Consider the following 26,630-nt stretch of genomic DNA (forward strand, 5'->3'; position numbering starts at 1 on the left):
TTATGAAAGGGCTGTATCACAACATGTGCAGTTGGGCTTGGGACCCTTCCCAAAGACAAGGGACCTGCTGTGTAGAAAAGTGAAGATGACAGTCCCTGCCCCACTGTTCAGGTGGCTGTTGCCACTTCTTGTGGGCATGCGATAGGGTAGTTGGGACTGTAACAAAACCAGACAAAGAGCAGAAACAGTCCTCTGTTAACTAGGACATGTCACAGCTAACTTTATCCTATTATTTTATCTAAACCATAGGCTTGGCTTAACTTTCAGGCTCCACTGCTCTTGCCAATAGGACTTAGGGGTTGGCTTCCAGCCTTTGGGAAAAGGCTCGCAAGACTCCAGGACAAATATTGTTCTGCCAGAGAGTTTGTTATAGTCTCCTCCCTTTTAGAGTTAATTTCTTCCCATTCCAACATTAATGAGTACTTTTGAGAACTCAGCTTTTCTGCTTAAAAGATGTTTTCCTCTTTCATTAGCTCATTCAACGAGTTATTATGGTTCAAGTGCTCTGTCCTATTTGAATGAAAACTACTTAGATAAATAGTAGTGCATTCCTCCTCCAGAACCGATGGCCTTTCTGGATACTGTTATATGACAGTGCCTTGCCATGTCCCATCTGCTGATGAAGGATGGAAAGGTTAGAAGAGCATGACCCAAGGGCACTACTGGGTAAGGTTTGGAGAGGCTCTGGGGTGAACATCTGAGACTCTTGGAGAGGTGAAAGAAGAACCTGTAAACCTCCAAGGAAACAGGACCCAGAGAACAGATGAAAGATAGGTGTGCAGAGAAGGCTTCCAAGCTGGTCAGTTCAATAGGATTTTTTTTTTAATCTGATTTCCAAAGAGTACTGGTAGTAAGGGGAAATGGTATCTAGCAGGTTGGAAGGTTCATTTTACAGTAGCTTATTGACTTAAAAAATGCAATCAATCAGCCTCCAACAATGTACACCTAAACAGCTTGATGTGTGCATCTGCTCTATTGCATTTGCCCTTGTTTTCCAGGTGATGCAGGAAGTGGTATCCAGAACTCTCTCCAGCCTTGTGGAATTGCACCTTTGCTTAAGGGAAAGATCTTTCCTTGCCACAGTGCCAAATAATTCATAAAATGCCCCTGACATTTAGCTGCGCTCTCTGTTGTTTCTAATGCAGCTGGCTACAGGAGAGCTATTTCATATTTTAAAGATATCAGTGCAAGTGGTGTGGCTGCATCCTCTTTTAAGTCATGTAGGAAGGGAACGATTACTCTCATAGGCTTCGATCTAGTGTGACAAAGCCTTATGTGAGCAGGATTTTGATAGCTGTCACACCCAGATTTTGCTGTGAAACAGAGTTACACTGATGAAAGCCAGATTTAAATGAGCTACAGACTGTCCACCCAGAGATGTGGGCCATTTAAAGGACTCTGCACGGACCTTGTCTAACACTTACAGTGTTGATATGCAGAAAGGCACAATTTCCAAAGCATCAGGCACTTTGGTCTAGCATGTCTCTCTTTAAGTCAGCATGTCAGTAAATCCTATGGCCTTTAGTCTAATGCTATCAAGTCTCAGGGAATCTTGGTAAGAAGATCCAGTTTCAAGGGGGTGGAATTCAGGTGTTCTGGTTTCTTAACTCTTTATTTCTAGGTCTGAAAACCCAAACATTTCTTGACAAGTTCTAGCAGAATTTTTCTGCTTTTCACATTCTCTCATTATGCAGGGAGTGAATATTTCTCACTCAACTTCCCTGGATGCTGAAGAGCTACCTGCAAAGTCTCTTTTGGGTCTGGGATGGCAGCGCTCGGCAATGCTCCTCTCTGCCCCCCATCTTAATGGTTGGCCAAGGGTTCCTGGTGCCCCCATGGGGATCAGGAATGATCTCGCCAGTACCTGGTGAATGTTTATTGTTGCTCCCTTAGGGTGACACTGATCACTCCTGGGGTTAAAGAAGATTTCTCCCCCGTGCCAGATGGTCAGGAGCTCTTTGGTTGTCTTGGCTTCCCCTGTGGCAGGGGAACAATTTCCTAAGCATCGTCTGGGACTTTTCATCCAACAGATTGCTCCTTCAGAAGCAGAGGAGGCGAGTTATGACCTTGGTCTGCCCTTTGATGTCCTGTGGTTTGTACCCCTCGGCCTTTTGTATGAAAACTTAAAGTCTACTGCCAAATGATGGGAAGTATCTTGTGGGATGGATGGGCAGTGAGCAAGGAGTGTGTGTGCGAGAGCTCTATTGCAGGAAAGGATGTCCTGCACGGTGCTGCTGCTAATGGAGTTGGGGAGCTGGGAATGTGTGATGCGCCAATAGAGGGGCTCTCGGAATTCTTTGGGATTCCAGGGTTAGTTGCACTGAACTCAAGAGATCATTATTTGTCAAGTGTGAGTATTAGAGATAAGAGATTATAACAAAGCTAACAGTATAGTAAAGCTAGAAATATAACAGAACCAAAAAAATATATACATATCAGTTAAATAATGGGTGCATGGTACAGTGACTGCTCTTGTCCTTTATGGGCCACACCTCCAGTATAATTTTCCCTGGATTCTCCTCACCATGCTGTTGACATCAGGGGCCTCCACGCTTAATGGGTGAGTCCTTGGGTTCACAGGCCAGCTGACGGTGGATTCAAGTCCACACCAACCTATGTGAATTTCTTTCATACCCAGCAGAACAACGCCAGCCCACAGCTATACCAAAGCTGCATGGTTCTAGTCAATACCAGTGTCCACATCAGCAGGTGACCTTGTGCTCAGCCCACAGCCCTGCTCCCTGGGTAACAATGCTCCCACTGATAGGTGATTCTGAGGGGCATTCCACAGCATCGAGATGTTTATGGTGTGAATCAGCAGTGTCAGTTCTCCTTTGTCTGGTCTTATCAGTCATGGGGTCTTTGGTGTGCCCCCAGGCTACAGCAACCCCACAGTGTGGTGGCTCCAGCTGTGGTGCACCCAGGGCTAGTTAACTCTTGGGTGCACTCCAGAGCAAATCCCTCTTCTATGGGCTGCACCATCCGGCATCCCATGCTTGCCTGTGTGGCACCTGTCAGAATGTGACAGCAATCGTGTCCAGGAACCAACTTTCTTAGTTGTTTTATAAGACTAATTTTATTTCATTCATCTTTGCTATCTATTATGCTGCTAAGTAGGGGCAGAGATCAACATCAGTAGTTGTGTGATGAAGAAAATCCAGACACACTGGTCACAGAATATTTCATTTAGTGAGCTTATAGGAGTGCAATTTATTAGTATTAGTCTAACACAAACATCACAAGCTATACATCTTCCTGAAGGTACCTGGCTATGTGGAATACGCCACATATAAATAAAAGGCATTGCAAATGTTGAATCATACAGGAAGATAAATAAATTAGCTTCCTGGCCTCATTAAAGCTGAAAGCTAAAGTTTTCATGGCAGGAAGAAAAGAATTGCACAGCACAGTTGCATATGGCTTATGAAATGTGTATTTTCTCCTACCCATGCTAATTATGATGATATAGAAATAGATTTACTATTTTCCTTCAAGCGTTTACTTAGTTGGAATCCTTTTTTTTTTAAAGGCCAGCATAGTCACTTGTGTGATATATTTCTCTAGCCCCTTAACAGACCTCTAATTCAAAATTAATTATTTATAGCAATAACATGACCTTTTACTAATTGGGAAGGAAAATGTTGCACAATAGGTGACAGTTCTCATGAGTGCTCAGTACTGCTGATTGAAGTCATTCTGGCATTTGGCTTTAAATTGTAGTTGTGGAAAGTGTTTAAATTATGTGTATATATGTGTTTTTGTGCGTGTGTGAGAGTAATGTGTGTGATTTGTGCTCTCCATTACCAGGCAGCAGACTGAAACCAAAGTACCATTTCACACAACATACAATTATGTCCTACAACTTGTTGCAAAGGACTCCTTTTCTCAGCCTGTGCCACTGGCTGCTGCTAGTGAGGAGCCCCTGAGTGTCAGTACCTTTCAGCAACTGCTTTACTGGGCACGGCAGCAAAATGACAGGTAAAAGTTTAGTAGCAACTGCTAAGAGAGCAAAGTTTGGGCCAGTAGTGCCAGCTGGGGCCAAATTATCATGAGCCGTATTTCCTAAAAACTTGTACCAACAGGAGCAGAAACCAGAGACGGAGCAAGGGACGCACCAGAGCAGTAAGGATGAGATGCATCTCAAGTATGTATCTTTTTATTATTCTGCACTGATTCTGTGGTAGTGCCTAGAGGCTGGTACTTTGGGTCTCATTGTACCAGATACCATAAACATTGTGAATATGACAGTCCTTGCTCCAAAGAGCATGGAAAGCCGGGCTATGGGCCCAATATGCAGTACAAAGACAGAGTGTGCCGTTGCTTTACCAGCAATACCCTCCACGCCCTGGGTGCAAGAGGGTGACATTCATCAGGTTGACACAGGTTGACTGGAAGTTGTGGAAGAACTGGCTCTTTGAGGGGGTGCATAGGATTACATGTGGCAATAAACAACAGCCAGAGACGTAATAAATGAGTCACATTTCTAGCAGATTTGAATACTGTTTAAATATAAACATTGCAAATGAAGATCTCTTACTGAGAGAAAATAAAATTGGACGCAAAAATACACCAACGATATACACCTATCTATGGATATACAGCCAAAGGTTAGAAATAGCAACTTTAGTGTGGTATATACAAGGCACATTAAAACTGGTATGGTTTGCATATACATATACAATTTCATGGTTTGCACAGTCGTTATGCGTCTTCCTTCTGGACTGGCTTTCTACAGACTGATACAGAAGCTGAAATAAAGAAAAACAAAGGGAAAAGTCTACAGCTAAACACAGTCTTGTTTTGGCAAGTAATTTGCTTCCTAAAAGACTGGGCAGTAAAAAAAATACATAGTTTCAAAACAGACACACATTCATGTTTTCAAATCTGATCCATCTCACAGCAACAGGGGAAAGAGCAACTGAGGAAATGGTAATGCATATAGAGAGCTCAAAACATTTTAATGGAATCTGGTACCAGTTAACCCCTCCGAGGCCCCTGGGCAATACCCCTGTGCGTGGTGGTCGCGAAGCCAGGGCCGCAGCCAAACCCAAATCTTTGGAGCTATTGGTGTGCAGCAGGACTACAGGAGTCCAAGGCTGTCTGAGCTACAGCTCCTCTCCAGTCCTGCAAGCTGGGGCTTCATCTGTATTTTGGCTTCAATTTTTTTCCCTCCCAGGAAAGAACCCTCTTCTTAAGAGAGACCAAGCTATGTAGGAGGTGCCACCTAGGTCTAGGCTAATGGGCGAGCTGGCAAAACAGCCTTCGCAACACCCCAGTGAGGTAGTCAGATGGTAGGGTACCGGAGCTAATTTCCAGATGGAGATAGTGGCAGCACGTTCCCAAGACCTTGGAGGGAGACTGCGGCCGGTGTGAGGAGCAATCCTTGGCTGTGAGGCACCGGATATCGTTCCCGCAGCTGGATCTCGCCTTCTCACAGTTGTGCGCAGAGGATGATGCTTTCGGTAGAGATGCTGAGCACCAAGTCAGAACAAAATACTTTCCGTAGGAAAATATGGCAGTGTACGCTATGCATAGCATTGCTCCAAGGGACTGTCTCCGTCCCTGCCCCTGGGAGGCTTTCACTAGCTTAGCTACTGTCCTGTACAGTAAGGATGCCAAGGGCTGGCTTGGCCTAGGACACGTTTATATTTGAGAACAATGGTGCGCCTGAAGGCGTGGATACTGCGCCGTCTGCCAGGTAGCTCAGGATGCTTTTTAGTTCACCACGTGTCAAATTTGCCTTGATGTACAGGAAAGCTTCAAGGTGCCTTTTGCTGTTAAAGAGACATTGGCAGGTGTTAACTTTTGCAGCTTTCTGCAGTCAGCGTATTGGTCCTTTCTGCCAGGCTGAGACCTCCCTGAGGGCCCAGGTGCTGATGCCAGCCTGGCATCTGGTTAGTTATCTTTTGGAGGCCCCAAGACTGTCCCAGGAGGTCTGGGGGTAGGGCAGGGAATCTCCAAGGCAAAAGAGGAAATCAGACCCGAATGTAGAACATGTAAATAGGCCATTTTTAATAGCTTCATTTTTGTCTGATGAAGTTGGAATTATTACAGCTTGGCAGGCAGCCCCCCACCCCCTCTGCCCGGAGCAAGGTAAGGTCTTTATAAGGTTTGGGAAAGGAACATTTAGGGAAAACAGGGTGGAAAGATATATATCCAGCTAAAAGGGCATTGGTTACTTACTGGCTCTCTTAGCACTTACCTAGCAGAGGTGAGCATTACCCCACTATATCTGAACTTAGGGTATATGAATTTCATCCACTCCAATATTTAACTGTTTCAAGGCTCAGTTAAAATTCCATATTAGTATTTGCAAATCTGTTTCAGCTTCTCTTACCGAATGTCTGGGTACGCTGTGGCAAGTGTTGCAACTTCTATTTTAATAGCACCTGAATCTTGAAGTCGGATTATTTCAGCGAGTTTTGGGAGTGCAGAATTCAACCACGTGGCTTGAGATCCCTGCCAGAGAAGAAAGCAGTCAGTGTGGCCTCATGCAGGCCCAGCGGAGGTCCAAAGCCTCTACGCAGCCCTAGGAACTGTGTTTAACTGTGAGTGCAGCTGAAGCAGTTTCTGATGATGTGTCCTGGCGAGTGGAGAAGGATGCAGGAGGGACTTTAGAGGCCTCATTGTTTTCAGAGGCAGTTCTAGCCAGGGCTTTCCCCAGTCAGCCTCGGAGAAGCTGTGTGAGTTGGTTGGTTGTTTTTAATCCTCTCATTCAGATGATGTGGGGTTCACTTTTACCCTAAGGTTGAGGCTTCCACATTCACCTGGACAGACCCTCTCTGCTCTTCACTCCCAGAACTTTTGGCTTACATTACCCTTCCCTTGGGTGTCTATGCTTTCTGCAGCCCCAGGGTATGCACGATGACTGATGTGCAAGCTAATGCACCTAACAAGTGCCTGCTCTCTCCCAGAGCTGGATACAACCCTGTCTTTAGCTTCTAGATATTGCCAAAATCATTTTCCTGTCAACCCAGATAAAAGCCCCACTTGGATCTGTTTTCTAGCTGTTGGATATCCCCGTGAGACGGGGCCCCAACCTCCTGCCCACACTGACTGCTTAGACTTGCTATTCCTTCTCCTGCAAAATGTGTGTGGGGTGGGGGAAGATGAGATTTCGCTTCGTTTTTTTGCAAGTGAAGTTAAAGGCAGGAAAGGAGAGAGATGATCTCAGATGACACAACAGGCTAAGTGTTTCAGCCATTCAGAAATGTGATTTTGAAAGCAAGAGCATCTCATAGAGGAAACCCTAGTATTCCAGATAACCCCAGACTGGCCTTTCCAGCCCCTGCCCGACCTAAAAGCAGCAGAGTAAAGGACAATCAAGGGTGATGAGAAAGAGTCAAAAACCAGTCTCCACGCAAGTTGTACTGAAACCAGAGAAGTGCAGTATTTGGCTAAATCTTGTGTCCCTATTGATGTAAATTTGTAAAAGGAAGCAAACCTTACAAGAGAAAGGAGGGTGAGATCAGTGCTCTCTATCTGGAGGAGAGCAGGCTGATGGTATGGGAATCTCCCTCCCCGCAGACTTGGCACTAGGAAAGCTCTCTCTGCCTAGTGTTTTTCCAGCAAATTAAACAGCATTGGAAAGGTTAACGAGAGGCTGCAGAAAATTTCTTCCGCTGTTTCTCTCTGTGCCTGTGCCTCATGCTAGTGTGGAGGCGGGGAATACTCACGTACATGGTTGGTGCAGAAGGCTTCCAGGGCAGCAGCGTTCTTTGAGACGTTTTGTGCCAGGTTTTGCTGTTGCGCTGGACTTTTCAGGCTGACTCTCCTTTTCAGCAGCCTCACAATGTACTCTTTAACCAAATGGACATGGATCTTTTCTATGACAGCCTGTTGGGAAGGAGAGGGCAGTTAGTTTATTGGGGCCATACACACAGAAGGGTATACCTGGATGCAGGAATACAAGCATTCACCTGGAAGATAGTTAAGGGATAGGGGTGCATGGAAGAAAGTGTTGCAGGGACAGTGTCCTGCCACTGAACTGGCAGGGCAGCCACAGGGCAGTTACCAGCAGAGCCCTCCAGCTTGTGAAGGCATGTGGGGACAGGGCAGCCTGGGTGACCTCCGAGGGGATGGGCAGAGGCACCGCTGAGGGAGGGCGGTTTGGAGGAGGAGAGCAGAGGAGTGCTCTTTGCCAGCCCCGTGGCCGGCTGTGCCCCTCAGGGGAGCTGGAAGTGGGAAGAGGCCATCTAGGAAGGGTGTCCATCTGTGCGTCCAGAGGACTGGAAGCTGGGGAGATGTTCTCCATGTGGGGCTAGAGGGACACTGGAGCCAGGGGAGCCCGCAGAGGAAAGGCAAGAATGGAAAAGGAAAGTATTCACGAGCTTCTGGTGGGTAATAACCTAGTGGGTAATAGACTATAACATGATCAGATACAATGTTGGTGGATAACAAAGAAATAAGGTAGCATGGGCATTTGGGATAGGTAAAGGGAGAGAGTGGACTGTCCATCTAGCTTTTTCTTGGGGACACAATAAATTGTGTAGAAGGACAAAAAGTCTTGAGTGCTGTAAAACACGCCACACCAAATCCTTGCTGCTGACTGCACTTGGGGAACTGCACTGAGTGCCAACCTCCCTACAACTTGCTAAGTGACATCCTAGATACAGAGAATTTCTTTGTACTCAAAGTAATGGTGTGGGAATTTCCAAATGTTGTTTCCTTCTGGGAAAAGTTTAAAAATGAGAAAAGGTCTACATGTGTTATAGAAGAAGTAGCAGTACTCCAGAGAAACAGGAATTCACCCTGCTCCTCCTGTTCCTCTCTCTAATACACAAAACATCATAATTTTATTTCAACTCCTAAAAAGACAAAGGCAGGAAAGCAAACATTTTTTGTGTGGTGATATTTCACATATGCTCCAGCAGCACTAAAAATGTGGCTGTTGCTAAGTTATTTGGAATTTTCCCCAATTACATCCATGTCCTCCAATCCTTAGGGCAATTAAAACAGTTGTAATACAAAATCGTGTGATTTCACTGGTGCTTCAGGATTGCTAAGCCAAACCCATACATGAATGAGAACATATTTCGGCTGGTTCCTAGAGACAGCACTTTTTCTACAGCAGGGGAGTTTTTCTCTGCCTTTGCGCTACAGCAGAATTACATGAGCCTGCCTTTGCTGGAGAAGACTAAGATTCATATGGATAATCTAGGTAAAATGCATGTAAATCCCATTTACATTATTAAAAAACACTTGAGAGGACTATCTAATGCCATGAGGACTTGCCAGCTTAAACTAGGTCAGGGGAACTTGAGTTGCAGAGGATCAGAGCTGAAAACCCAGGCTTGGATTCCTAAAATTGTTCCAGTATTTCTCTGTGCCTTACCTTGTAAAAAGGGTCATTTAGGGTCTGGAAGTCTGAAATATATTTTCTGGTGGTTTTAATGATCTCATTCATAATTTCATCGCTGGAATCCCACTTATTTTCTGTAAACTTCTTATAAATTGGCTGAAAAAAGGAAAATCTGATGAGTTTCCTCAAAGCAAGCTCTATGCACACATGCATTTAGCATTCCTGTATGTACAATACATATATATATGCCCAATGCAGACATGGTACCTTCAGCTGTGCAAACAGTTGTTGGAGCAGTACATCGAAGCCGCTGTTTTCAATGTCACTGAGTGTGCTGAGAATACTGACTTTATCATCATCCTTTTCAGCTATGTTTTTCTCTGCGTAGTCTCTGAAAGGAAATATCAACAAGGTCAGAATAATTTGTTCCCAAACCTCAAAAAAAAAAAAAAAAAAAAGAGAGAGAGCAAGAGAAATTCAGAGAAACTAAAGTAATCTCCTCCTTTGACTTAAAATGACATGACTTCTAAAGTCAACATGACCCCGGCCCTGGCGGCGAGGTAAGTAACCGCAAGGCTCTGTGATAACATGAAGTGCCATGCAAGAGCCTCCCAGCTGTGACCGAGGCGGCCGGGGGGGCCAGCGAGCACCGTCAGCCCTCAAAGGCTGTGGGGGCTGCGCAGGCGAGCAGGGTCATTGCTGAGCTGGCGGGGGCATCTCTCGTGCTGCAGACGTGGGCAGCTGGCCGGGGCCGAGTTAGGGTAAGGAGGGACCCGACTCCAAGCCTTCCTCTGCTGGCAGACCGAGCCTCCTCTTCCTGCTCTGCAGCACTTGCTTATGGTCTGCTATCTGGCACAGCAAGGAGCAGAGAGTTTTTCTTTTGGACTCTTACCTAAAATTTCGGCAGTTGTTAATATTTGCAATCAGTATAGGTTTGTAGAACCTCTGCTTCTTGTTCTTCTCTTTAAAGTCCTCAAAAGCATCCTTGTAGCTAAAGGGGGGATTGGAAGAGGAGACAAGGATGAGTAACTCTGCGCCTGGACTCCAGGTACGCTTTCCTGCTGCGAGCTGCCTTACTGCACCTTTTCAGAAAGGCGGCTAACTCCCTCGACAGGCAAGGCGATATCTCTTCACCCAACGCAGCGCTGAGGGCATCAGCTCGCTTCTGGCCTCCATGGATATTCTAGCAAACAAAAAAAGCACAATTTCAAATGCCTCAAGCTCCAAAAAGGCAGGTCCACTGGTTAAGAAAGCTGTGACTCTTTCATTCGGCTTTGCATTATGGAGGGAGAGGACGGGTGCAGTGGGCTGTGCAGACAAGACTGTGGGCACCAAAGCAGGCAGGAAGGCAAGCGGGACCTGGGCAGGCGGGCTGCAAGGGGCTGCAACTGCCTTCTGCCCCGGCTCTCTTGCGTCGTGCTCTGGGGCTTGAGCCAAGCACTGCGCCATGCAGCTCCACTCATTTGGGGCATTCGGGACAATTTTTAATTCCATTTTCAAACTGGGGACAGAGGTCAAAAAGTAAGAAGCTTAAGGAAAGACTTCAGAAGAACAATTGGTTGGGAAAGTAGGGAAAGTGACACTGGTTTGTTTGCTTTTTTTTTGCTGAATGTCATATGATTGCTTTAAAAAAAACCCCCACAAACCAAATGCAGCCACCTTAACATACAAAGGGTTTATTTCTGAAAAAGAAACTGTACTAATTGTCTGCAATGAGAGGAGGGAGACAACTCCCCGTGGAGTCCCTGTGGAGGGGGAGTGAGGGGACAGGACTGACCTGCCTGCGAAACCCTCCCGGGAAGCCAGCCCAGCTTGCAATGAGTAACTGCTCACTCGCTCGGTTAAACCTGCTTCTTGTCTCTCCACTTTGACTTTATCCGGCGTTCAATACCTTGGCTTAGGCTGGCAGTGCAGAAGAGGCTGCACAAGTAGAAGTGAAGGCCGGATTCCTGCTCTTTCTGCCCAGCCGGTTTAGGGAGCTTTTCTTGGGGCTGGACCACAGAGGTGGCCCCGAACTGCCAAGAGGCAGCAGGCTGCTCCTGAGGGCAGGTTGTCTCCTGCCAGGTGCCAAACTGAGACCGTTGAGACATGGGTGTGATCTCTCTTATACCACCAGCTTATTCTCTTACCTGAAATAAGCCACTCAGACTTTCTGGACCTCCGCTCCCTTCTGTCCCTGTCCTACACATGGTGTTTGCATGACTGAATACACTGGTAATTACAAAATACTGCCACCTCATGATGAGGAGATTATGTAAGATTTCCCATGGCATTTCCTTCTCTGCCCTTTAATGAGATAGCTAGGGTTTCCTGAATTGACTGTAGTTGGTCTCAAATGCTAAATACATATAGGGTGCAATTCTTTATTCATAATAAAAGTTTGTATTACCTGGATAGCAAGTATTGCTAATTCACTGTGAAAATGTCCATCTAGTTTCTCAGGTTCTTGATCTTTTTTCCATCTTTGAATTTCCGTTTCTAAACATCTGCTCAGACAGTTTTTGACAGTAGCCTTTAGGGAAGAAAGAACAACATTTACCACAAACTGGATATAACAGTTCCTGCCTTGTGCTTGTGCAGACTGTTTTTCTCACTCACCTATCATTTGTCTCACTCAGTAGACTTTTTTCCTCAGCCCCAGCTGAGAAATCAAGACTCTGTTACGAGACACCTCCATCAGACTCCAAGGTACTAAATTTGAATGCTCAAAACCCGACTCTCCTGTAAACGTGCAAGCTCTGCACTCCTGCCTGGCAGCTCACTTTCTGCGTGGGTGAAGGAAGAGCTTTGCCTTTGGTGTTGTGACACCTCCCAGTTTCCCTTGAGCTTGCTGAGGACCAGATTTACTTTGTTTTCATTTACTGGAGTCTCCAGGCTGCCCCAGGCAGGGTCAGGAGGATGTAGCTGTGTGTTGAGGCATCACTATGCTCTAACAAGGCCGTGAGAAAGGCATCCATGGTGACCCTCAGCCACACCACTTCATAGCCCAGCAGAGCAGCAAGGACAACACGTCACAGTGGACTGAAGGCAATATTTCAGGGTAGGAACTGGAGAAGCTGAAATCAGGATCTACATCCCTAGCTGCCATCTTAGTACATAAGTGGTGATCTCCAATGCCAGGAGGAAGACAGCAACCGATAGGAAGGTCTTAAGCAGCCCCATATGCCAGAGCCTGAATTTCCAGAGCCTGAATTTCCAGAGCCAGGAACTGTTTGTGTGTAAGGCTCTGTACTATCCACTGGGTCCAGTTTTGCGATCCTTTTCTATGACCATTGCTGACATTTTATGAGTTCTGGAGAAAGATACTCAAAATGATCTCCAAAAAAAATTTATTTATTTATTTTTTTGCTTTGATCCATCTTGCATGCACATTGTGCAATAAGACTTTCAAAATGGTCTGTACAGCAGCTGGCATATGTCTCTGATTGATTGCTGTGTTTGTGCACATTGCAACCCTCACACCTACCCCTCCCATCTACAAGCCATCTCAGACTAGATTTAAACTTGGAACTTCTCTTCTAATTTTCCAGAATTCTAGCCTAAAGTTTTGAGGCATATAAAGCACAAAGCTTTGGAAGTATTATAAGGTCACTTCTTGCATTCATTAAAGGAAGAGTGATCCAAAAATTATAGAAACTGTTATTCTCTGCAAACCAGGTGATTTTTTGTCAATGGGATGGATTTTTCAAGAGCAGACCTGCACACATATTTGCACTCACCCAAGGTCTGGGTATGATTTGTTTCTGGCATGGCTGCAAAGACTAGAAGTAATTCTGAATCCATCATCTGTAAAAATGAGTTTTAGCTCCCTCTGGGGACATAACAGTCAGCTGGAAAGTTACCTGTAAAGATTTGTAGTTTGATTTTTCCCACATTCCTAACACAGGGTTTACAAGAACAGAGTAATTATTTTCTGATGACCCCAAGGGCATGAGGCTGGGTTACCCAGAAGGCAGCAGAGAGTTTGTTCTGCAAGTCCAGTCTAGCAGAAGGCTGCTTTGTCTTCCAAAAAGAACCAAAAGCATTCTTGCTTTTTACTCTTTCCTGAAGGGTGAGTGGATTACACAGACAGCAGAGAAGCGTGCATTCAGGGCAAGTTGGAGCTTCTCTGAGAGTCAAGGAGTCATACAACAGCAGTAAAGGGAGAAGGAGGGCCTGAACAGATTCTCACCTCTTCGCTGCCAAGGTATTTCTTTTCAAGCTCTTTGATCAGACTTGATGGCAAAAGGCTTCCAAGCTTAACTTTTTCCAACTCCTTTGCTAAAACGCGATCTTTTCTTATGTCACTGGAATGAAAAAGCCAAACAGTCACATTTTCCAAGGGCAGTGTAATTCAAGACAGTTGTTGATGCAGATGAGTAACACTTTTTGCGGATATCAGTGAAAACCAGATGGAAATGTACACTGTCCTTAGTTCAGGCAGGACTTGGAAGAGAGGAAACTGTGCCAGGGGTGAGGGTGGGAGCCTGAGCAAGCCCGGAGAAGAGTCATGCGCTGCCATGCTGCTGCCACAGCTCTTGGAGCGCCTGCCACAGTGCTCTGGTGGGGATGGGGCGTTCAGAGCAATGGGAGGGACTAGCTTGAGGATGCATCCTTTCCCCATCGACAGCTACCCTCTCTGAGGAAGCACGGGCATTTTGTGGCTAGTCTGTGAGGAAGGAGCAGGTGGTTTTATACCTTGCTATTATTTCCCCACGTCATGCCAGCTGACCCAGGTGCTGCTGAGGTGTTTTGGGGGGAAGCTGTGGCACAGAGCAGCCTGGGAAGGGTTCTGCCAACCATGGAGGAGTTCAGGCCAAAGCTCATGAGAGGGCTGATTTGGAAATAGCTTCTCCCCGCTGAGCTGCAAAGAATAACTTTGAGCATTGCCTGATTCCCATGTTCACAGATGACCCAGCTGTACATGAATATACTACTGTGCTTTCCACACATGGGCTGTTTTTAACACAATGCTGGAATCTTGGGCCAGGTCTTTGTGCAGCTGAGCCCTTCCTTCCTTCTCGCTTCTTCTCCCTTTGCTCCAAAACATTAAGAGAGGTGTTCCTTGAGCAGACATCTAGACACTGCTTCTAGGAACACCCTGACAAATAGCCACTGCCCTGGCCAATTCGGTCACAATGATAATATTGCAATGCTGGTGCTGAGCTCCGCTCCGCACAGCTACCATTTTCCAAACATGCTCTACTTTAGGCCAAATCTTCCTTACGCTGGTGCAATGGGAAGAAACTCTGTGATGTACGTAGCTATGTAACTGAGTAAGGGTTTTTCCTCCTTGGATCTGCACCATTATGCATTTAGGAGCTAAAACTTCTGTATTGTTCCCAAAGGAAAGTCATCCTCCAACTTGTGCAAGGGGATCCTTTGGCCAAGGGATTTCTTGGCAATGGGGGCCGCTGGTGTTGCCCTTCACAGTGCATCATGATCCCCCCAGGTCATTACACGAGTGTGTCAGGTTTTGTTTTTCATTTTTTGTTTTTTTTTCCTTTTTGAACCTTGCAGATACAAATCACAACCAATTTTCTCAGAATGTCAAGACATGGCGTCTGGCATCACTGACTACAGAGTGATGATTCTGCTATTAAAATATTGCCCAAATTTGCAATTAGCTCATTGACCTCCTGAACCAGAGCACAGCATTGGCTCTGGAAAAAATCCAGGTTCAACACTGGCTCATTATATTCTGACAGTGGAACAAGAGGAGAAGGAAGTGGAGGCAAAGGTTTAATGACTTTAGAACAGTGAAAGAAACACTGCACATATATTCACAGTTTTTCATCTCAGAAATGAGACGCCTTGATTCTCCATTTGATATATTAAGCAGCAACATGGAATCTTTTCAGTTTTACAACATGCAGTGGTTGTGTGGCTGAAGAGCAGCCCTTGGTTAGTGGCGTCCTATTACAGGGGTTCACCCTTTGGTTTTCTTACCCCACAGAAAGTACAGACTGTGGGTAATGTCTAAGCAACATCCTCTGTCCCCAGGATAATTGCAGCTCGGATTGTTATTTATTGGCTTCTCTCTGCTCCAGCAGGCCAGAAAGCTTAAGTTTCCAAATTTTCTAAGAACGAGTTCAGGTCTGCAACTGGTTGGACCTGACCAAGTTACCCCACAAGTGAAGCCCTAAGCACCTGCATGTATGACTACTGCTCAGAAGCCTGCTTGATGTGGGAGATCTTGGTTTAAAGAACACTGGTCTGAAGCAAATGCCTTCCAACAGTCCTGGCTAGCTGCTGTAAATCTGCACAGTGTTAGAGACACCAAAACCTAGCTGCACTGAAGTGATACCAATTCATAAATCAAGCAAATGCATGTTTTTTGCAGCCAGTGAAGCTGTTCATCACCAGAGATAAACACAGGTGTAAAAGTGTCACTTACTTTGGATAAATGTTATGCACCCATGAGAGGAGAAGGTAAATATCCTTGTCTTCCAGCTGAGATTCAGCAGTTTTCTTTAGCTGGGAGGCAAAATAATTGTGGTAGAGTTCTGCATATGTGCTGCACACATTAAACTCGGGAGGATAAAGCTGTTTAATGAGCTGCACAACTACTGTCAAATCTTCTTTCATTGTCCTCCCCATGTGCAGGAGGTTTTGGCCAGCTGTAGAGAGGTTCTCAGTTGTTGGAGTACGACGTGTATCTTTCATTCGAGTCTCTACAGACTCTTTTACTGTAGCCATCCAAACCTCTTTCCATTTTCTAGGTCTAGATTGCATGTTTTGGTCAGGCAGACTCTCTGACAAGTAATTCTGATCTTCTTTCTCCTGTTCTTTTAGTGCATCTACTGCTTGCTGCAATAAATCTGGTTTTGCTGCTGCTAGAAGTACAGAATCTTTCAAGATGTCAAAGACTTTTCTCTTCAGAATTTCATAGACAGACTCGATGTCTTGCTGGCTGGTTTTCAATTCCTCCTCACTTTTGATAGAAAGGCTCTTCTCCAGGACAATCAGGTGTTGAGCAGCATCAGGAAACTTGTTCTCTTCAATGAGATCCATGATTTGTTTGACTGGGGAAAAAAGAACAACCTTTCATTACCCATTAGCGAAGCTTTAAATTTCTGTTTTACACCAAATGATGGCTCTGGATTACTATTTTCTTTATGTTTATGTTTCTATAATGCTAGCTCTTAGACTCCTTCACCATATAGAAAATCTTTCTGTGCATTTAAAGATCTGATTATTCCATGCATACCCCTAACTGGGAAAACAGCAATTTGAATATCTACCACCAATGTGTTATATACAACAGATATTCCGGTGCTACCCATGATTTTTTCCAAGATTTAGTTCTGTTCACTCTTTTTATCTCCTTGCAGTGGTTGGGCTGCTAAACAAGGGTTCAAAAGTCCCTTGAGTTTTTAGTAGGCCTGAGGATATTCTATCAGTTTTATGAGAAAGAGTAAGGGGAGGAGTGGAACGGCAAATCCCATGGTTTTGAGTGTATATAGCTGCTCCTTGGAGCAGAGCTGAAGGAAAGGAAAAGTCACAAGGGAATGTTCCCAGGCACTAGAGCAGTCGCCTGCGTCACCGTCAAAGGAAACCTGCGAGTACAGCGCATTTGCTCATTGCGTTCCCTGCTCTGCTAGTGACCACGGGAATTTGACACATGGACCAAGGGTGTATGATGGTTCAGGGACTGAAGCAAGGAAAACAGAGCAAAACAGCTAAAAAAACTGGCATGTGGATCACTCATATTGAAAGAAAAGTCAAGTTCCTCAGTTCCTTTTTAACTGCGATTTTGTCATGGAAGTGGGTTTTTTTGGGCTATGACTAAGAGAAACGGCTGATTAGCACTAATAAACTCTGTGGTAATATGCTGCAGTTCTGAACACAGAGAAAAAAATAGTCTTATCTTCTTTAGCTATGGTATTTCTGTGATTATGGCCAAAACAGAATTATTCAGTATCATCTTGAAGACAATAGGGTTGAAGCAAAATGAGGATTATCCAAACCAACTCACATTAAAATTTGCCAAATATAATAAAACAAACAGCAAGAGAGCATAACCATTTATATAAATAAACTGAGAAAAAGGAAAGACATAGAGCTTTCTGAGAATGGCGTCAAAATGAAAGATTATTGGAAATGCAGCACCCAAACCAAAATGAATATATTGTCTCAGTGTTATCAGTAAACCCAGTAATGAGGAACACACAACAGTCTAATGGGGGGTATAAAAGAAATAAATATATCAAAACAACCTGATCTGAGGCAAATTCTTGGACAGCTGGAGGGTGACTCTGAGTAATATTATAATTATTCCAAAATACTGAAATAAATTGTACATTCACTTCAAGTCCAGATCTATCACAGTGAAGAAGACACTAGCATTTAGCAAATGCGATATCTAAACTTAAAGAAGAGAGAAATGAGGGAGTGATCCATCCAATTCCATCCCATTAATATGACCTCAAGTAATAAGCAAAGTTTTAGAAAAAATGTAGATGGAAAGAATAATGTAACTAAATAACAAGTTCTAGAGGAAATACCACATGGGTTTTCCTGAAGTAGGTTGACATGATGTAACCTGTGAAATTTTTGGATGACTCATTTAATCGGCAAGATAGGTACAATTGAGCTATCCTATCTGACCTACAGCCCGTCACTTCCTATGGTGTGATCTGGGAAATTATTAGTTAAATTGCAGAAGCTATTGCCCAAAATCAGTTTTGTTAGGTTTGTAAGGATGTGGGTTTGTATTAAAACCCGTGGGTGGAGAAAGGTTACACTGATCAAAGAACTAATCTTACTTAATATTCACCTTAGTGATGACAACACAAAAGTTGGGTGTGCCCTGTTGACAGCTGCTGGTTACACAGAATTTAGAGACTTTATTGAAATTCAGGGCTTGTTATATTATACAGGAACAAATGGATAACTTGAAGAGTAAATGAACTGAAATTTAATAGCACAAAGTACAATATACAAATTTAATAGAACAAAAGTTACTCAGCAACAGGTAAGATTTTCTGCTACAAGCTAGATACATATTAATGGAAATGAAGGAGGAAGAAAGTTGCCTGGAGTACTAGTAAATCACCACCGCGAGCTGATTGTGAAAAATGTCGGATATGATTCAAAGACATATCCAGAGAGGAATACTCAGTAAAGATAGGAAAACAGTAACATTGCTGCACCAGGCATTGGTGAGATCTCACCTGAAATACTTTCTAAATTCTGGGTGCTTCATTTCAAAAAAGAGACATTGGAAACAGCACAATGTAGTGGTCAGAACGAAGGCACGAAGGGGGCTTGGCTCATTTAGCTGACAAAAATAAAGGCCGAGGAGGATAAATACATCCCTTGGAATATATGTAGGTAAAACCACCAGTTATGGATAATAGTTGGCACAAGTAGAAAGAGATCTAAATTAGCCAGGAATAGGCTTGTCTAGAAAGGAAATAATTTGCACTAAAACAGTGAGTCTTTGGAACAGCCTCCCGGTAAAGGAGGTATAAACAAAAATTGGCCTTATTCTAAGGTACAGCTTGCTGTGTCTGTGAACAGGCAATGTGGTACATCACGTGAGGTGGCATGTGAGGCCTGGATGGGCCACGGGGTTCTCTGCAGCTCTGGGTTTCTATGAGCAGGTATTTCTCTACCTCTCTACATACCCTGGAACTAGAGGAGCTAGTAAGGTTCATTTTGGATGGAAGGCATGCAAAGCTGTAGTTCCTTGCGGAGACTAAGAACAGCCTAGTGACCAAAGGGCTAGGATTTGAGGTCACTGTCCCTCAGTCCATGTTTCCCTGGGCTCCCTGGGGAAGTCACTGTAATCTGGAGGTGCCTCTGTTTCTCACGGGGACAACACTTCTCTACCTTATACAGCCGCTCTAGGGATAACTACAGCCTATAGGGTGTTAGAGAGGATGAAACAACACTTACCACTGAGCGGCTTGGAGTCCTTCTTCTTCTTAAGTGCACTCTTAAGGATTCCTATCAGTCCTTTCTTCCCCTTTTCAGGACTCTCCCCAGCAGAGGCGCAGCTCCCATTGCTCGTGATGGAAGACGTACGTGAGTGTCTGCAGGCCGCCTCTTGCTTTTCACTTTTTTTCACCTGATCCTTGGACCAGTCTTCAGAAGGCTCAGGACAAACTGGGACTTGCTCAGCTACTGATGTCGAAGGGTTTCCAAGCTGCCTGTTTTCCTCAATGCAATCCTTTGATTCTTTGCGTATTCCAATAGGACCACTTTGGAGAAAGGGTAACATTTTCATCATTTTTTTTTTAGCCTGTAAATTTCAAAAAGAATTGGTCAGGTCATAACTCTTTGCATAAGATCTACCATGGCACAATGTGTTAAGGCATATTCCCATTTAGAAGAAGAAAGTTTCTGTAATTGGTTCTCAGTGTGTGGGGAGCTCTAGACCACATCTGGCATGCACACCGTTCTGCAGGAGGACTCCACGCAAAGTATCTTCAGATGATCAAGAGGACGTAAGCAGCTCTCTAGTGTAATAAATGACATAAGAAACATTGATGTGTGATTTTAAGGGTGATTCAGAACTGCCTGGTTGAAAACTCCAGTCTACCTGGATACAGGAGAGCAGAGCTCTTCCAGAGACTGCTGTGGAAGTGAGGAAGTGACCATGGGCACTGCACGCAAGTAGGCAGCCTGTGCCTATTCAAAGCAAATACCATAAGTTTATATGGCCTCAGGATCAATTCTAACCTTTCTCAGGGCCATTTTTCCCTGATCTTTGCTCCTTTGGCTGTAGATTTGTTTGTGGAAGCAACCATGTAGCTCCTTGCATACTGAGTTTGCAAGTACAGCATGAAACGGAGACTAGCCTGCTAAGCCAAGTATGCCACAGCCTTCACTGAGGAATTAGTCCTGCTGAGCAAAAGCCTTGCTGGTTTACCTGTGTTCCCATTAAGTCAGTAACAAAATGCTCAGCCTTATTGCAGAGGGCTCCTTGAGGCGGCAGCTGGGAGCTCAGAGCTGTTGGGAATGTGATATAACGTGGTAGGAAGGGCAGGAGTGTCAGAGGCAGAGCCTCCCAAAACCAGGTGACTTCAGTGCAACATGAGCACCTTCACCTACCTGTGAGCAATTTTCTCATCTGTTGTGTTGAAATGCCAGGCTTTGCTGCGAGCCCTGGCCTGTGCAGAAAGCAAATTCTAGTAAAATTGGGAGTGCTAGTGAGGGGGCTGCTGCATGTCCAGAGCTGAGAAGGAAACATGGACAGGGCAGCAGGACTGGGCTGGTTTAGCCCTGTTTAAGCAGAGACTATTCTGCCAGAGTACTCCTCTACCACTAAGACTCCTGTATGCCCCAGCATGCTCCTGCACTACAAAAAGTTAGCAATAAATATATTTGTTATTGTAATCATATCTTCTTTTGCACTTATATTTATAAATTATTTATATATAAATATTCAGCATATAATATATTCTTATAGCTTTGCATTTACATTATAGTTAAATTATAACAACAATTATTATTATTATCATTGATTATAAGTAAATAAAGTGAATCACAGTTTCCAATCCTTGTTCCAACAATGCTTTTTTAAAGTGACTTTCTGGGAGACCAATGCAATTCTGTGTGAAGAACTCTCAGGCAAGTTTTGGCTTACTCTTACCACGTAAGAACAGCAGAATTAGCGTGTAAATAAAAGGAAGAATTTGGCTTCAGTTATAAGGCCACAGTGTGGTGATCTTCAAATACCCTTCTAAGTTTATGCTGTCAATATGCATCATGTTGATATAAACTGTGATCCTTATTTCTGGAAAAACAGTTGCAAGACTCTGGCTCTTTGTTTTAGTTGAGACTCCTGAAGTATAAAGTTAGTCGTAGCAACCGGGTGGTAGAGAGACCTGCTTCAGCCTGGCACCATTAAAAAGCATGCCTTCTCTAGGAAATAAGCTAAAGAGATGTTCTGTGACCTTGGGCAGAGTGCAAAGTTAAATCTAAGGTGCAGCTATCACTGAATGACACAACGGTGGCTGCAGAGAGTTTGGGTAGTTGTTCAATGGAGCCGTTTTTCCCCAGGACTGTGGCATCAGTCGCGCAGGAACAGAAAGGGACCCTGAGCATCAGGATTCCCCTGGAAGCAGTATGAGTCATGGCTGAAACAACAGATATATTTCTTCACTTTATCAGAATTATCATGGAGAAGGAAAGGAGAAAGAAAAAAATATCACTGCATCAGAGATTCTATAGAAATGTTCAGGATTTATCTTATTTTTGTAAGGCTGTCTTCCCGGCCTGCACCTCCCAATACTATTCTGCACCTAGATTCATTCCTCCAAATTCATTCCTTCTTGTTTGTCATAAGGCTGTAAATCCAATAGCGACACTCACTTTTGACCAGCTCAAGCTCTAGCACAGCGTTCATCAGTTTGCCACTGCTGCTTTGTGCATGTTTGTATCTGCAGCTGGAAGTACTAATAAACCTCAGTGACCAGTTTTGTCTTGAAATGCAGCTGCAGTCACTTACAGCAAGCTGTATCAACCCCCACCCCACTCATTTTCTTTCCTTTGTCACTACCCGGCCAAGAACTTTCTGCGAGAAAGGCTCAGCGAGGAGGACGTGGCACTGATTACGGCAGGAGAGCATCTGCAGGAGGGCTTCTGCGCAAGCCCTACTTCTTGCTTTCCTCCCAGAGCATCTGCTCCCGACCTCTGCAGCAGCCGGATATACCCAGAGGCCAAAGCTGGGTCAGATTGCTAAGGGCTGCTCTTATATGTTTATGTTCTGCTCATAAATAAAAGCTTGTTAAAGCTGCAGAAGGCTCCTAATTATTTTAGCATTTAATACTTCGGGAAATGCTGAACCATTTCCCAGAAACAAAGTTCATATTCTGTTCTTGGGTAGTTAAACGATTTAAGATCATGACTAGACAGATTCCAGCCATTCATCATCATCATCATTATTAATATTATTTAATAATAATAAAAAGTCATGCTATTCATAGTTTGTGGCAGGAGAGATCCAATTATTTTTGACACAGCACATTCATCATACAGGTTGTAACCAGATCAGCAGCAGAGCACATTTAGCATCCCCTGCTATTCTAGTCTATGTCAAAGACCCATGCAACGAGGGCCATGCAACCCCACACTATTGAGTGAGTGGTCAGAAAGGGAAACGGCGGGTGCTTGGGCTGCCTCGCTCTGCAGGCGAGATCTCTGGAAGGGGGGCATCACTTTGCATATCTCCGTGCTGGAGCTCTCCTGGGGTGGGCAGCAAGGGCAAGCATGATGGGCAGGCATGAGGTGAATCAGAGATGCAAGACGGAAGGACAAAACCTGGGCTCTGAGCAGGGAGGCTTCCTCTTTCAACCATTTGCCATAAACAATCTTCACAGAAGTTGCATGCTTAGGAATGAGTTCATTCATTAATGGTGGCTCGTGGCATGTCAGAAGAGCACTCAAGGGAAGAAATTTAATAATTACTTATTCTGCAATCTTTGCTGACCTTTTTCTTGACTGTTTTTTTTCCTAAGCTGCTGCCAGTATTATCAGAAATTTGTTTGGATTTTTATTCCTTTCCAGCCCACTGACATCCTAGGTCACAAGGACTTATGTCTCTCTTGTTTTAACAGAAATCCCCGCTCTTCCTCATTCTTTCAGAAGCCTGAAGTTTTTTAGCAATTTGTTCTTTGCATTTCTGCAGCCTTTTCTTCTGCCCTCTGATCACCATGGAAGTGATGCAGCCCCTGTCCACCTGAGAGAACCGCACCAGCTCACACTACCTTTTGAACCAATAAAGCAGTGCATGCAGCTACGTGGCTGCTCAGATTTTAGTTTACCTTGGACTATTCAGTGACAACCTAAATAATCTGCTAATAAATCAAAATAAAGAGTCTATTGAGATGCCATTCCCGGTCTGTCAAACTGCCCCAACTGTCCCAAGTGGGGAAGACCTGACAAAAGTGTTTTTTTTTTTCCTACCCATTTTTGTTAACTGGTTTGGGTGTTGGGCAGAGATTTCCATGAAGCTGGTGGCTCCCCCTTTGATTCTGACCAGGAAATCACAGCCCATAGGTCAAGTGGGATATCGACATCCTCCCCTTGAAATCTTACTGTGCTGTTCAATGTGTGCATCTTTCCCCAGGCCTCAACAGCAGCTGGGGGGGTGACAGGGGACCTAGGGGACTTAAGGAGAATGGCAGTGGCAGACCAGGTGGAGTGTGCTGAGGCATCTCGCATGGTGCAAGGTGTCTCAGATTTGGGAGCTGAACTGGGCCCCGATGGTTTTGGCAAAGCGCACTGCAGCTCTCCCGGTGCACGTCCTTTGTGCACAGCCCATTTCATGTCTGTAATTAGTCAAGCTCTGCTCCCTGAAAAAGTTTTCCACTTGAATTTTTGGGAAGGTCACCATGTGTTTCAAGGTGATGTTGCTGGCTCTTGCTACTGGGCCTGTCTACTTGTCTGTGGCTCACTGCAAGATGAGGACCTGAATCACTTTCTGCCCTGACTGAGTACTGAACCTCCCTGATTTCAGGGGAACCTGAACTACTGTGGTCTTCTGGTTTGTCTGTGCAACGAAACACAGGTTGGCTGTGAGAGATCCAAAGTGACTTTAAACCATGTATCATCTGTCTCAAGAACAACGTAGATACAGTCATACAGTCATCTAAATATTCACCTAAATATGTGCCTTCAGTCTCTGAACAGGCTGTGCAAAGCTCTGTCCTGCCTCTTTGCTGCTATTACCTGGCTGGCAGGTTTAGCCCTAAGGTGAGGGCACCTACCTGTGGTGTTAGCCCACCCTCAACTGGTGGGACATAAAATACTTATAGAAAGGGCTGAGGATTCCCAGGTGCCTTAGTCACTTTTAAATGAGGGCTTGATTTCCCTAAATTATTTAAGCACAATTGAAAATAGTCCTATAAACCGGTCTCCTGTAAGCAGTGAGAATTTTTCAAGTAGCAAAAGAGAAGAGAAAATTATGTATGTATATTATTATTGCAAAAGCATCATATCAATCATGAAGGGAAAATATAGTATATATTACTCTTGCTTTGAAACTACATAGTGTCTTTTCAAACAACTAACACCACTGAAAGAAAAACAAGCTGCTGCTGTCTAGGACTTGGTTTTAATGTTCCTATTCCCAAAGCCACATCCTGCACTCAGGCTTTTGCAGGGCTTCATTTTACGGAAAGGGTCACTGGCCCATTAGCAAACCCAAACCTAATTTTCCCAAAGAGTTCTGTTCCTGTTTGATCAACTATATCTGAAGTGACGAGCCTGGAAGTCCCTTGGCAGGGGACAGGCTGCTGAATACTTTGGAAAATGACTGCTTCTTCATGCTTTCTGCTGAGATCTGGGGAGTGATGTTGAGGGAGCAAGGTTTCTAGATCAGCCAGCAGCTCTAACCACAGAAGGTCTCTTCCTTACTTTGCAGTAGCCTCAAGAAGTCCTATGTTAAATATGCTGAGGATGAGAACTCTGAGCTTGAAACCAACCTTCACTGAATGCTCCGGGAAGGGATGTAGTGGATGTGGGACAGCTGCCTAATGGTATAAGGGAATTACAGACAGGTTCTTACGTATTATGGGAAGAGGCAGCTTCTAGGTGCAGAAGTGACTCCATAGCGGGACTTCCCTGTCTTTTGGTTGTGTCCCCAAAGCCTTGAGCACAACAATGCAGAAGTGCAACAGCTCAACACGGCTACTCCAGCAGTGCGTAGGGCACAGGAGTTGTTTGAGACATAGGTACCAGGCTTTGAAAGGGTGCTCGGCCAACGCAGTCAGGCCAAGTGTATCATAACCCAATATTTATCCTGTGATTTAGGAGCAAACCATTTCCTGCTTAAGGGAGACAAATCCAGGAGAGGAGGGGGACGCGAAGTGCTAAACTTAATCTAGATCCTGGTGCCAGGATCTAGGGATTAGAATGCTTTTGTGCCGAAGACCTATGTCCAGACTGGGGAGTGGGGAAGAGCGTAACAGGAGTCACTCCTTGCACTTTGTGTTCATGCCCTGTAATCTGGGGGATGAGTGACAGAAATTGGACACAGCTGTCAGAATGCAATTGCCAGACACACATTCTTGTGGTCCCCCAGCCTGAGGACATAGCTGGAACTGTTGTCCTTCTCGTTGTTGCTGGAACAGCAGTTTGATTTATTCTCTATTTTGATCATTACAAGGTGGGGTTAAAATCTGTCACTTTGTAGGAGAATACGTCCTTTAGCACTTTCCACTTATTGTTTCTCTGTGCCATACATAACAAAGAGCCTTCACCCTAGCCAGCCTTGCAACAAGTGAGATGGGAGGGAGAAGCAAAGAGAGGCAGAAGGGTGGGAGAAGAAGGAAAGGTACCAGTCCCACAGCAGGGAGGGCAAAGCACTGAGCTTCACAGCATAGACAGGATGCACAAAGGACTTACTCTCTGCTGTGGATCCCAGGTACGATCTCAAGGCTCAGGGTCAGGCTGTGGTGCTGGCTGCTAGCTGCGCTCCGCTGCTGCTGGCTGCTCACTGCTCACTGCTGCTGCTCTGGATGCCTCAGGACAGGGATGATATAAGGGGAGGGCGCAGAGGCGGAAACCTGACCATGTAGGGAGCTCTGTGGCTTGGAACTCCGCCTGCCCTTCCACTGCAAAAATGGACTCAGGCCAACAGGACGTGAAAAATCCCCTCGGACACAGAAGAAGCGCCCCTGGGCAGGGCACTGGCATGCCCCAATGCTGATGCCATCTGCCTCAAGCTGACCCCAGCGGAGGAGTTGAGCTGGAAAGTCGCAGCCCGAAGGATCACCCGACGGGACACGGGGGCACCTGGCCTCGCTGTCCGCTCAGTCATTCCATGGATAGTGCAAGCCCGGAATGTCCAGCTGAGTGCGGATTGGCTGGGTGACTTCTGACAGCATCGCAATTGCAGTGATGTCATAGCCGGGCAGACAAACGACAACCCAGGATTCTGAGGTCACCGCAGTCCTTATCCTCAGTGGGTGCCTCTGGTAGAGGAGCACGTGCTCCTGCCTGGGCACACGCTGCAGCCTATGTGCATTCCTGCCAAGCGGCTCGGAGGGAGCATGCCTCCAGTGGGACCTCTGCGGTTCTTACACATGACGTCTCCGTGTCTCAGCACAGGCTCTGAAACCCAGCGGCAGGGACAGAGGAGGCAGGGGTGATGCGAAAACTCTGCTCATGGAGCAGGGCATTGCCACGGGCTGGTACGGATGAGGCGCATGTCAGGGAGCGCAGCCCGCCAGTGCTGGGGTGCCTGGGCCAGGGCTGCCAACAGCACCTCGCTGTACGCGAGATCCTGCATCACTCCCAAGGCAAAGCACCCATCCCAGAGCACAACGCACAGGTCTGTGGCACTCCAAGGGGACAGCAATATCGTCAAGCACCTTCAGTGGGGCGGTTTGAGCAT

General features: G+C 45.3%; 1 protein-coding gene across 1 annotated transcript; it reads right to left on the bottom strand.

The window, feature by feature from the left end:
* Window positions 1–4,559: 4,559 nt before the first annotated feature.
* TNFAIP2 (TNF alpha induced protein 2) lies at window positions 4,560–25,708 on the bottom strand. Its single transcript, XM_026079582.1, has 12 exons — window positions 25,640–25,708; window positions 19,184–19,529; window positions 15,678–16,305; window positions 13,473–13,587; window positions 11,691–11,813; window positions 10,384–10,484; window positions 10,194–10,292; window positions 9,569–9,692; window positions 9,335–9,457; window positions 7,681–7,836; window positions 6,338–6,459; window positions 4,560–5,774 (listed from the first exon to the last, which is right to left on the bottom strand). Exons 2-12 carry the CDS (start codon window positions 19,515–19,517, stop codon window positions 5,633–5,635), a joined length of 2,067 nt encoding a protein of 688 aa, XP_025935367.1. The 5' UTR covers window positions 19,518–19,529; window positions 25,640–25,708; the 3' UTR covers window positions 4,560–5,632.
* Window positions 25,709–26,630: the final 922 nt, after the last annotated feature.

Source organism: Apteryx rowi, unplaced genomic scaffold (genome assembly GCF_003343035.1).
Source record: "Apteryx rowi isolate R43461 unplaced genomic scaffold, aptRow1 scaffold_5, whole genome shotgun sequence".
NCBI classification, from domain to species: Eukaryota; Metazoa; Chordata; class Aves; order Apterygiformes; family Apterygidae; genus Apteryx; species Apteryx rowi.

Bases quoted from the DNA above. Each gene is read 5' to 3' on its own strand.
- TNFAIP2 (XM_026079582.1), bottom strand. From the start codon at position 19,517: ATGATGAAAATGTTACCCTTTCTCCAAAGTGGTCCTATTGGAATACGC. The intron at 13,588-15,677 runs GTAAGTGACACT...TTTTCATTCCAG, and splicing joins GTGCATAACATTTATCCAAA to TGACATAAGAAAAGATCGCG. The intron at 5,775-6,337 runs GTAAGAGAAGCT...TCTCTTTAACAG, and splicing joins ACAGCGTACCCAGACATTCG to CAAAAGGCACCTTGAAGCTT.